A 12018-nucleotide genomic window follows, 5' to 3' on the forward strand; every position below is an offset into this window, starting at 1 on the left:
TGGGTTTTTCATAAGCCAGCCCTTGCAGGTAAGTTTTTTGGCACAGCTCGGGCCTTTTTGGCCGTAGGAGATCATATCACTAACAGCCGTCAGAAACGTCCTAGGGGCAGCTCCTCTGATTTGGTTGAGTTGGTACTTAGTGCTCGCCTCAGTGTTGGCTTGCACTCCCCTCAGAATGGTGGCGTGGGTATACCGTTCCCCATAGCGACCCCTAGAGGACGCAGTTCGAAGTTCCCTCGGAAGGGAACGTCTCAGGTTACGTATGCAACCATGGTTCCCTGAGAAGGGAACTACATACTGCATCCTCTAGTCTCCTTGCCATGCTTCGGACGTAAGCTTCATATGAAGAAGCGGATGACGTGTTCTCCTGGCATCCTTTTATACTGTGGTCGCGCCGGTGATGACGCCAATAGCATTGGTGCGTTTACATGTATGCTCCAGACACCGGTCACGCTGGAGGCGTTCCCCATAGCGACCCCTAGAGGATGCAGTGTCTCTTTCCCTTCTCAGAGACATTTTTCATCAGGGATTCTGCTGTTAAACACGATTATTTAAAACATAAGTTAAAATAATGCAAACTGATTGCTTCAACAAAAGCATATACCATTGATTAACAACTTCTGTTTTCCCTATGGAAAACATAAATGGCTTTATTACTTCCAGAACTGATGGTCGTGCTCTGTAGAATACAGGCTTGACTTCAGTTGCACATTCAAACAGACAGTATTCAATCCTCTATCATAAGCTGTTGTGTGGACAGGACATTTTGAGACTCATGTCTGTGAGTAAATACAGTTGTCAATCCAAAACACTGACACTGTGAACGTAGCCTATGTATTGTGGGCGACTTATATCTTTACGGGTGTTGATGTTGTGGACTCATCAGTGGGAGGAGCTTCGATCGTTGGCCACATCCTGCAGGCGTCTGAGCAGAGCCGTCTGATTCTCCTGGCAGAGCCTTTTGGCGGGAGACTGCTGCTCTTCCTCCAGGGCAATACTTCGCTTCTTGGTGGGCGTCTCACCCGTTCGGATCATGCTGTTAATCTCTCGCAGCCGCTGTGAGATAAAGTGATAATTTAAGAACTACGTTTTGATGAATCTGAAGAGTGAATCTGAACAGGAAATGTTTTTACGATAATATTTAGCTCTTTTACATTGGATGGGCTTGAGCTGACATAGTAGAAGATCCTGTCTCGAGGAGTATTAGGGCTGCCGGTCTTGTGTGGAGAGATGTAGATGGAGTGATTGTGGGACAGGAGCACCCGGCGTGGAGAGCCAATGCGGACTGACGGATAGGGACAGAGGGGAGGAGCTTCAGCCTGCAAACACACACACAACTGCAGTTCTAAATCTGAATCAACACTGAACTGACTGGAGCTGAATGATGACACTTGTCTTTTGAGAGCTTGAGAGAATTTGAATTTGTCTCCTGTTTATTACTGTGAAGCTGCTCTGAAAATTTGTATTTTATAAAGTGCTATAGAAATAAAGGTGACTTGACTTGAAACCACAGTAATACAGAAAATGGGCAATATTTACCCCATTTTTCGGCGAGTTGCTGGAGTAACGCAGAGCAAACTGCTTGATCTGTTTGATGTAGACGTGGTTGTAGAAACAAATGAGGTCTCCCCTCTCCTCCTCCTGCTCTTGGGAGACCCCAGGGGCCCGGGTCGGGGTAGATGGGGTGCTGCTGGGCTGGGGAATGGGCAGAGTGCTGTTGGAGCGCATGGACACGGGACTGCTCTCACCGCTGGCTGTAAAGCGGAATAACACGAAGTCATTATAATGAATTAACAACCTGCAAACGATTTCTGCATTCCTGGGTCGGTTTGGACCTGGTGGCATTAAAACAGTCATAACAAAATACCATTACCATTAATACCACTGTGATGCAAGAAACCAAATGTATTAAATATTAAATTTATAAGACTATACAATCTGAGAATTACCAGTATTAACATTGACATCAATTAATTTAATTTAATTACTCTGACTTATGATTAATGAGTGCTAAAAAAAAAGTCAAAATTTATGAAACCAACATTCATTTTCTAACAAAACAACATTAATATTACTCTGGAATGTTTTCAAACTAAATATAATCATTTTACCTGCATAGAAATTCACACACACACACACACACACACAAACACACACATTCACACATAGTGAGAGAGAGATTTTTTTTTTTTTTATCAGAAAGTGAATTTCTATGCAAGTTGAATGATTATATTTAGTTTGAAAGCATTCCAGAGTAATTTTATTCTAATATTATAGTAATATAACATAGTAATGCATTCTTCAGAAATTTCATGCATCTCTTCTGGGTCAAAACAGACCAGAATGCATCATACGGGTTCAAGGCCACAAATACAGAACAAAATATCTTGAGAACATTCACAAAGAATGAAATGAACCTGCTGATAGTGGTGTTTATTTGCACTATGTCTGCATTGTTTTAGCACTGGATTTCCTATTCACCAGAATCAAGTGGGCGCATCATGCGATTTTGCTGGGTGTGCAAATTACAGAACTACCAAAATAGCAGACTGTCCAGTGACAAAAGCTCTGTAAAATGTGTGTTACCTTGTTCTTGTCCTCCCTCTGTGGGTGAGCACTGTCTGTGGGTGTTTTCACTGTTTCCTGAGTGGCGTCTCTTCCTTCCAGAGATCAGCACGCTCCTGTATACCTGAGATACCATTGTCATCTTCATTAATATGTTTATCATCTCTCATTGTTTTACACATGCGCTGAAGTTACACTCACACTACTGCTGGCCTGGGGTTGAGATCTGTAGCACTTCATGATGTTCTGAAAGGACTTATCCTCTTTCGTCACCTGAAAAATGGACAAAACCGTTAAAGCGGCCATTTTTCTTGCTCTTTTGAAATAAAAAAGTTACGTGTGACAAACTGTAACACGCAACCACGATTTCACACATCATTGCATTACATTAATAACATTTTGACAAACATTAAACTGTACTTTAATTTGGGGGACAAAAACTGGTACAAAAGTCTAGAATATGACCAATTACGTATAAATACACCTATGAATACCTATAACTTTTGTGTGATAAATGTTTAAATACCTTAGTCATGACATAGATGGCACACATGAGGAGCTGGTCCAGATGTCGGTCCATCATGAGGTCAGTGCAGTGCACTAGCGAATACTCAAAACATGTCCAGATTTTCCTGCGCAAATCTGTGCTAATGTCCAATTTAGCACACAAGTCTCTGAGACGCACACTAGCAAGGTGATATACCTGATGGGGGAAAGGGGCATTATTTAGGGTTGAATGACGTCTATTGATTTTTGGCTTTTGGTGGACTGCCAATAGACACACTGCTGTGAGCATGTTAGATATGCTGCTACTGCATAAATAGGCACACATAAATCCTGTAGCAGATGTAGACAGGTGGTGCTGGGGGAGGTGGAGGGTTTCAGAAGAACAGATCTTACTGTACCTTGCGGAAGAACAGGCAGAGGGAGCCGGTCTTCTGTGCTCGTTTGGTGGGTGTTCCCTGCTGAGGACTCTTCCTGTCTGGTTTGGCAGGGCTGGGGTTGTTCTGGACTGTGCCTGTGGGTGTTGCCGTCAGCTGCTGGGCAGTCAGGGTGCCCGTCAGAGCCTGGGCACTGAGGGTTGGCAGAGCCCGCCCACTCTGCCCTGTCACGCTCACCTGCACCGGGATGAACGTGATGCCACCGCTTTCATTTGCTATTCCTGCAAACAGTGTAAAGATGTTAAAAACTTAACATCAAAATTGTAATCAAAATAAAATAATTGTAAGATTCCATATTCTGTATAAGTGGAAATTTACTTTTTTTTTTTTTTGTAATTTAAGAAAATGTATATTATATTAATTTATTTTATTATTTTATTTATCTAGTATATATCTAGTTCAGTCAGGAACTCTACATGGCACAGGCTGATTGGCCTCTGCTCATTCAACTTTTAAATAGTCTGATTCAGTGTTTGCTTTAAGCTGGTGGTTCTTCTGAAACCCTCCACCTCCCCCAGCACCACCTGTCTAGATCTGCTTAGGGATTTATGAATGGCTATTCATGGAGCAGCAGCACATCTTACGTGCTTCACAGTGGCAGTCTTTTTTTTTTTTTTTTAAGTTGAAGAATCTGTGTTTAGATTGCTCAGAGTAGCATTTTTTCTGTGGCATCACCTACTTAATAACAGACTCATAAAGTTACTGATGGCAAATTGATGATAATAGATTCTTTTGCACCTTGAACAGGTATGGTGACTGTCTGGCCATTGTTTGCTGTGACAGTTGCTGTTGCCATGGTGACCACAGTCTGTCCAGCTGGGATGGCGCTGACCAGAGATGGCTGGGCCACTTTGACAGGTTGAGCAGTCTCAGAGGTTGAATCTCCGTCAATGAAGAGGCGGCGACAGGCCGTACCAGTAGGAGGCGAGTTGTAGCGGTCATGGAGAGATGTAGGGGATGGAGAAACTCCTACAGGAGGAAAAGAAACAACATATTAAAATATGAACATTCAGTTTGTTTCAATAGAAATAATCTTGTATTCAATCACAGTGCTTATTTCATTCAAAGCAAGGTACCTTTTACTGCTCCTGCGATTTTACTGCTGAACTCACTTTTGTTGGGAGTGTGTGTGTTGCTTCCTGAACTGTCCTCCAGATGTTGAGGAGGCATTACCTGTAATTAATTTTGCACTTAAGTATATTCTTTTAAAGTGTATTATTTATGCACTCTTTTTAAAAGTATCCTAAAGTGTACTTCTTTTTTCACAAGGGACAGCAAACATCATTGATCTTGGTTATGTGGTTATAAGCAGTTATATTGTTCTGACCTCCTGGCAGGCAGGAACGCAGTTCTTGGCCTCTCGGATGCTCTCCCACAGCGGGGAGTTTCCTTTCCATGCCAAAGATTCCAATACCTGCTCCTCAACATGGTTCAGATGTTTGACTGCCTCCCGGAAAAGACCCTCCTCCGCCCGTACCAACACCTCAATCACCTGTGAGCGAGATAGAGAGGCTTTAACTCTTGTGAATGAATGCATACAATTTTCATGGTTATTGTCTTTCTTTATATTCAATTACCTTATAAAAATGATAAGCGGGAAGGTCAAAGATTTGCAGGACTCTGGGAAACTCTCCCGGTGGTCGATATGAGAAGATGATTATCTCCAGGCAGCAGACGATCAGTGATCGGTGAAATATATCCTGCTCTAGAATGCGCTGATACACATGATATAACATTTAGCAGACAGAATTAAGTGTGCTGCTTGTATTCAATAGTTTTGCAGTAGGATATACATTCTATTCATGTCTTATTTAAGGCATATAGTGAGATTTGTGTGAAGATGAAACCTACAGACAGGTCCATGTCTCCAAGCCGTTTCTTCTCCTGGTTGATGATCACTTCCAGTGATTTGTAATAAAGTGCCTCAGCCAAGCAAAAATACTTCACTGCAACATCTGTGGAAAAGGATGGCCCAAATTATTTGATCAGTCAAAAATTATCAGTGTTTGAATTGTGGGAAAAGACATGAGCTACAAATTAAAGAAAAAAATTTGAAAAATATGACATAACGAAGTATGAAGATGCCCACCTCTCGCCAGACTCTTGTTTTCCTCTCTTGTTCCCTCGTAATTCTGAAGAAAAATCTCCGACATCTCCTTCAATCTGGCTGCTATGGACTCACCGGGGTCTCTTACACATGATCTGTGTTTTTTAAACAGAAAATACCAGTGATTCCAGTGCACAGCGAATTTCACAGGTCACTGGAATGATTGCAATCACAATCACTAGAATCCCAGTTCACTGCAAAGTTTACTGTCACATTTTACTGGAATCCCTGTAATCAGAATACACTGGAATCACTTAATCACAGTTCACTGGAATAACTCGTGTCACATTTTACTGGAAACAGTGGTATCACGTTGTAGTGGTTATCAGGATTAGGGCTGCACGATAAATCGTATGCGATATTTAACGCGCATCTTATCAGTGAAGCCGGTTCTGTAATCAGCGGTGATTCAATCGAACAACTGTTATTACTTTTTACTGGGTTCACAATTCATTGCAATCACTGGAATCAGTTTCCTTGATGATCTGGTTTCACATTTGACTGGCATCATAAGTGGAATACTGGAATACACAGTTGACTAATCACTGGTAACATATTTTAGTGAGATCACAGTTCACTGGAAACAATGGAATGGGAGCTAAATGGAGTAGTGAAGTTAATTGGAATCAAAATTTTACTGGACTCTCAGGAATCACAGATTTACTGGGCTCTCAGTTTATGGAAATAACTGGAATTACATCAGTTTATTGGACTAACATCTTACTGGAATCACAGTTTTACTAGACTCTCTGGAATCACAGTTTACTGAAATACCTGGAATGAAAGCTTGTTGGAATCACAGGACAGTGGAATCAATACAAAAACATTCAATCTGATTACAGTGAACTGTGATTGCAGGTACTCTGCTTCTTGTATTTGGGAATATGTAGCAGATTGTGACTAACACAAAAGCTAACTTGCGCTCACCTGAATATGTCTCTGAGTCTCATGCTGGGTCTGTATTTGAATCCTGTCAGAAGAGTGTGTAGACGGCCCACGCTCTGCATCGCCATGGAAACGGGGGTACCCACGCTGCTCTCCGGCACGTACCTCCTTCCTGTCAAAGGAGTGGACACTTTCAGAGCAGATGCCTGTGAAACAAACACACGTTTACTGATAACATCACAGCTCATCGTTGAGAATTATTTTTATGTGTATTTGTGTTTGTTGGACACACATACTGTCATTGAGTTCTGGAGGGGGTTAGTCGGTCGTTCCTGGTTCTCTATCCCTTCACACAAACAAGGTCCTGGGGTGCCAATGTCTTCTCTGGCCGCTTCTCCCAGAAATATCCTCTCATCCAGAGAACCGGATGATAACACGTGTTCCTCATACACACGGTTCAAAGAAGCACTGAAGAAACAAAGAGAGCGAGGAGATCGTGAACTACAGGAGAAACGTTTGAGCAGCTTCATGTGGAGTAAGTGTTTAACTGAAAAGAGACGCTCACAGACTGTCACCAAAATTCACTGGCTCTAAAAACCCTGTCAGCGTGTCTTCTTTCCCTTTCAAAACCTGTGAGAGAGAGAAAAGATAGGAAATGTTGCAAAACTATTTTAATAAAGAAATAATAATAATAAATGTAAAATTTATAAAAATATCACAGTAGTATTTAAAGCCAGTTTAAAGAAAACACAAAATATCATTTGCAACACATTTAACATGTTTAACATTAAATATTCTGAATATTCAGTGAGAAACACTGAATTGTTGGAAGAGTCCATTTTGGAAAAATTAAGATTATTTAATGTTTTTGAAACAAGTCTCTTATGCTAACCAAGACAAAAATACAGTAAAAATTGTGAAATATTATTACAATTTAAAATAGCTGTTTTCTATGTGAATATATTTCAAAATATAATTTATTCCTGTGATGCAGTGCTGAATTTTCAGCATCATTACTCCAGTCTTCAGTGTCACATGATCCTTTAGAAATCATTCTAATATGCTGATTTGCTGCTCAATTATTATAAATTATTATTTGTGTTCAGTGTTTAAAACTTCCCTTTTTTTTTTTCTTTGATGAATAGATGAATAGAAAGTTCAATAAACAGCATTTTTTGAAATAGAAATCTTGTGTAACATTAGATTTAATATAACGTTTGATCAATGGTAGTGTATTTGGAAACACTCAAATAATTAATAATATTAAAAATAATAATAATATTTGGGTGAACTGATTTAAGAAATCAGCATATTGGAATGATTTCTGAAGGATCATGTGACACTGAAGACTGAAGCTAGGAATAAAATACATTTTAAAGATATTAAAATAAAAAAATAAAAATATTATTTCACTACATTATACTGCTTTTATATATTGTTTTTATTGTGATTTTGATCAAATAACTGCAGCCTAGGTGAGCAAAAAGACAAATAATTTTGCCCAATAGTGTCAGTCATACTGTATATCTAGTGTATTGCCAGTACCTTGCGCTCAAATAGTTTCTTGATGAAGGGTTTCCAGAAATGCTCCTTTGCTCCTTTGGCCTCCAGCACCAGCCCATCATGAAGCTCACACAGCTTCTCTATGAAACATAATGAACCCGGGCCGGGCTTATAATCTTTACTGTTGAAGTCCTCAGGCAGCCCTGCACACAAAACAAGCACAAACCAATGTTTGACCTATTGTGATCTCCTTCTGTCTGGACAACTGATCCCAAAAGAAATGGCTCATTTTGGTTTTTAAGAAGAATGAATGCTGTGTATGGGACCTTTAAAAGCTGGGTTGAGCAGATCTTTACGACTAGAGCACAGGAGAGCGTTGCAGTAAACCAGATCCAGAGCGCACAGGAGCAGATGATACGAGTTCACCAGATCATCACTGATCATTGGGAAGTTTCCTACAGGACAGAGGAGAAAAAATAGAAATCATGTGATAAAAATATAAATAATAATATATGAGGGTTTCAGTGGTGGTTCTACAAGGATCTCTTATGACATTTGACTGTAAAACCCTTTTTGGTTCTGGTTGGAACCTTTATACTTTGCTATGAACGTGAAACTAAACTAAACAATCTGTCAAATGTTATGTTACGGAAAAGAGCCGAGCACAATAGCGTTGAGCAGGAAAACACAGCCGATCACTTTAAAAACATATATCAAGCAGACAGGTGGCCAGCTTTACTGCAACAACAGGAAAAGTCTGCAAAAAATCAACGTGCTGTTAGGCCACAATGCCTGGATTTATCATCTCCTGTTTAATTAATTTCAAGAGTTACAGTACCAGCCTGTACAATGCAAAGCAAGCATGGAGCCTGTAAAGCGATATACAGTAATAGCAAATCTCAAGTGTTTGATTGCTTCCCATGTAACAAATTTAGGTTATAGAAACGTTGTGGGAACATTGTTTTGAAACGCTGAAATGTTCAGTTTCCTTGTCATGGTTCAAACGCTATTCAAAAACATTTCTTACAACATTCTTCTAACTTTATTTTCACCCAAATATAATGTTATTTGAGTGTTTATTTTTAATATTCTAAGAGCGATAAAATGTCCAGTTTTCTTGTTGCGATTAGAATGTTATTTAAAAGTTACAAAAAAGTTTCTTAGAATGTTCATCAGGTACAAATAACATCGTAAGGACGTTACGAGAATGTTGTTCTACAAACTTTTAAGAACATTCAAAGTTTTAAGAACATTCATCAAGTAAAAATAATGGTAATGTTTTATTTTAGAACATTCAATTCTCACTATTAACTAGCATGCATATTACTAGCATATGGGCTGTTTATTAGTACTTATAAGGCACATATTAAATTAATGCCTTATTCTGCATGACCATATTTTACATCCCTTAATCCTACACCATACCTAAACTTAACAACTACCTTACTAACGATTATTAAGCAGCAAATTAAGAGTTTGAGGCAAAAGTGATAGTTAACAGTTAGTGTAACACCGACTGCTTCAAGGATGATGAAGGCACGATGAAGATAATGGAAATAAATCCTTTTAATAGATAATCCACAAGATGAAGAAGTTCTCACACACAGGGTAACATCAAACAATACCGGACAACGTAAGGAACAGAATGGTGAGTACTTATACTAACTCAAACAAGGGACTAATGACTAGATTAACAGAACACAGGTGAACAGAATGAACTAATCAACACATGAGGAAAAACTAGGTCAGGGGAAAATATGAGGGAAGAAAACAAACTAAAAGTCCATGATGGTGACAGTTAGTTAATAGTGATAATTAGACCTTAAAATAAAGTGTGACCAAAATAGTATCATGAGAATGTTCTTCTATATATTTTCTCTCAACATTATGAGAATGTATATCAAATATTAATAAAGTTACATTAGTGAAAGTAGTTAGTGAATGTTAAACATCCCCTGTTAGCTGGGTTGTATCATCACAAAAACTACACTGAACAAAATTATAAACGCAACACTTTTGTTTTTGCCCCCATTTTTCATGAGCTGAACTCAACGATCTAAGACTAAACAAAAGTGTTGTGTTTATAATTTTGTTCAGTATATAACTATAAACTATATTTTTGTCCAGCTCTAACCTAATCATGATTTCCTGTAAAGCTGCTTTAAAACAATGTGTATTTGAAAAACACTGTACAAATAAATGTAACTTGCATTGCACTAACAGTGCTATCAAAAATGCTATATTAAAAAACAAATAAACTTTTAAATTTACAGACTTTCTCTTCTGTCAAAATGGGACAAAACTCATGACTTCTTTTTTTTTTAATTCTATTTAATATTGACAGAATTGTAAGACATGACATAATAATGGCACTATTCAGAAAGATTTGCAAAGGAATTGTTCATACAGGTTTGCTAACTTGCTCAAATGATTTATTGAAAGAACTAAAATGATTCAATCATCTTGTATGGCATATAATCACTACTCTTACAACTTTTGTAGTATGTAGTATGTGTACTGTGCAGAGTATGTAAACTTTCTATATGCTAATATGACCTACTACATTTTTCATAATGTGCAAAATACAACCAGTGCACACTGCACTGAATACTGTATCCCACAATGCAATGCATTCAATCCAATACCTTCTATTTCAAGTGTGACGAATGAAATTAGCAGTGATTTTGAGCTTAACTGTAAACTACTTGACTTATTGCTTTAATGAACTGCTAAAAGCCAAGATATTACAAACAAATAAACAAAGTACGTTTTTATTTCCTAGATTACTTTCCAAGATAATACTCTAACTGTCACTCACCCGAATGCATGCTACATGCAGGCCAGAAAACATGCACTATGCACCTTTCACATCTATACATTTCAGATTTCCAGTGCACAATAAAACACAATGTCAAGTTAAGCTGAATAAGTTTGCTGCACTTGGTACTTACATGCAATTTCTTATTTCATTCCTCAAATAACATGACTTTGGCTCTTTAACCAGCAGCAGGCTCTTTTCCCTGCATTGAGTTCAGCAGAATGAGGGACTTTCCTCCAGGAGGGGATATAGAGGGACACAGATCTGCCCCAGTGGCCCGCTGAGCTTTACTCAAACACAGACAAGTCCTGACATGTCATCTGGGCTGGTTGCTATGTTAAGTGACGCATGCGGCACATGAGGAAATAATGCACTCAGCCGGCGTCCTCTTGCTCTGCTGCTCTCTGCTTTTTAGGCTTGACTTTCACAATTTACTTATTAAATATTTTTGATATTTTCTCGGAATATACCTGTATAAAAAGGAATGCCAGCTCAATTTAGGTTTGAGCTAATTGCATGACATGCAGAATTATATGGCATCAATAATGATGCAGATCATAAAGATTTACAAATGAATCATTCATGACTCATTCATTCATTAATCAGAAACATTTATATTCACAAAAAATATTTGTATAAAAATAAGTGTAAATATTACAAATCATGTGAATCTTAGGAAATTGTTTAAGACCAAATTCAGGTCATATTTCAAGATATGACAAATTTTGTTTCAATAATTAAAAGACATAATAATAATAATACTTTAATGATTACATTTAATAATCAAAATTATATTTCTCATATCTCCTGATAATAATAATAGTAATAATAACAACAACAATACATTCATTATTAAATTTAATGATCAAAATGACATTTCTCATATATCTTGATAATAATAGTAATAATAATAATAATAGGACCAGTAAGATATTTTGCATTATGATATAATTTTCGTGACAATTTTCCTCCAATCATATTTTATACCAATTTCTCTTTACTGATGTTATTTCGATTGTAAAATATTTAATTTCATGTTTAATTAGTTGTACCGCATTTAATTTATGCTGAATTATATTTATAAAACAAACAAATAAACAAACAAAAACATTTACTAATAGCATTAAATAAATAATGCAATAAAAATATCAACATTATATTTATTTATTTATTTATTTATTCATACATACATATATATA

The 12018-nt window shown here is 37.7% G+C and overlaps 1 protein-coding gene across 2 annotated transcripts in view; it reads right to left on the minus strand.

Annotated features, from left to right (window-relative positions):
* Window positions 1-515: 515 nt before the first annotated feature.
* The window catches only part of LOC107659865 (retinoblastoma-like protein 2), a 17672-nt gene continuing 6169 nt past the window's right edge, over window positions 516-12018 (minus strand). Inside the window, exons 5-22 of one of the 2 annotated variants that reach the window (XM_016448960.1) lie at window positions 8328-8456; window positions 8044-8204; window positions 7064-7128; window positions 6795-6966; window positions 6541-6704; window positions 5596-5708; window positions 5358-5461; window positions 5084-5221; window positions 4834-4998; window positions 4619-4679; window positions 4245-4475; window positions 3471-3727; window positions 3092-3268; window positions 2767-2838; window positions 2587-2689; window positions 1540-1754; window positions 1155-1319; window positions 516-1056 (exon numbers count right to left, since the gene is read on the minus strand). In XM_016448960.1, coding sequence (XP_016304446.1) covers window positions 883-1056; window positions 1155-1319; window positions 1540-1754; window positions 2587-2689; window positions 2767-2838; window positions 3092-3268; window positions 3471-3727; window positions 4245-4475; window positions 4619-4679; window positions 4834-4998; window positions 5084-5221; window positions 5358-5461; window positions 5596-5708; window positions 6541-6704; window positions 6795-6966; window positions 7064-7128; window positions 8044-8204; window positions 8328-8456 — 2666 coding nt within the window. In that variant the 3' untranslated portion in view covers window positions 516-882. Of the gene's footprint in view, window positions 1057-1154; window positions 1320-1539; window positions 1755-2586; window positions 2690-2766; window positions 2839-3091; window positions 3269-3470; window positions 3728-4244; window positions 4476-4582; window positions 4680-4833; window positions 4999-5083; window positions 5222-5357; window positions 5462-5595; window positions 5709-6540; window positions 6705-6794; window positions 6967-7063; window positions 7129-8043; window positions 8205-8327; window positions 8457-12018 lie in introns of both variants that reach the window. The other variant, XM_016448959.1, reaches the window with a different exon arrangement.

The sequence above is a fragment of the Sinocyclocheilus anshuiensis genome, unplaced genomic scaffold (assembly GCF_001515605.1).
Source record: "Sinocyclocheilus anshuiensis isolate Anshui unplaced genomic scaffold, SAMN03320099.WGS_v1.1 scaffold1445, whole genome shotgun sequence".
Lineage (NCBI taxonomy): Eukaryota > Metazoa > Chordata > Actinopteri > Cypriniformes > Cyprinidae > Sinocyclocheilus > Sinocyclocheilus anshuiensis.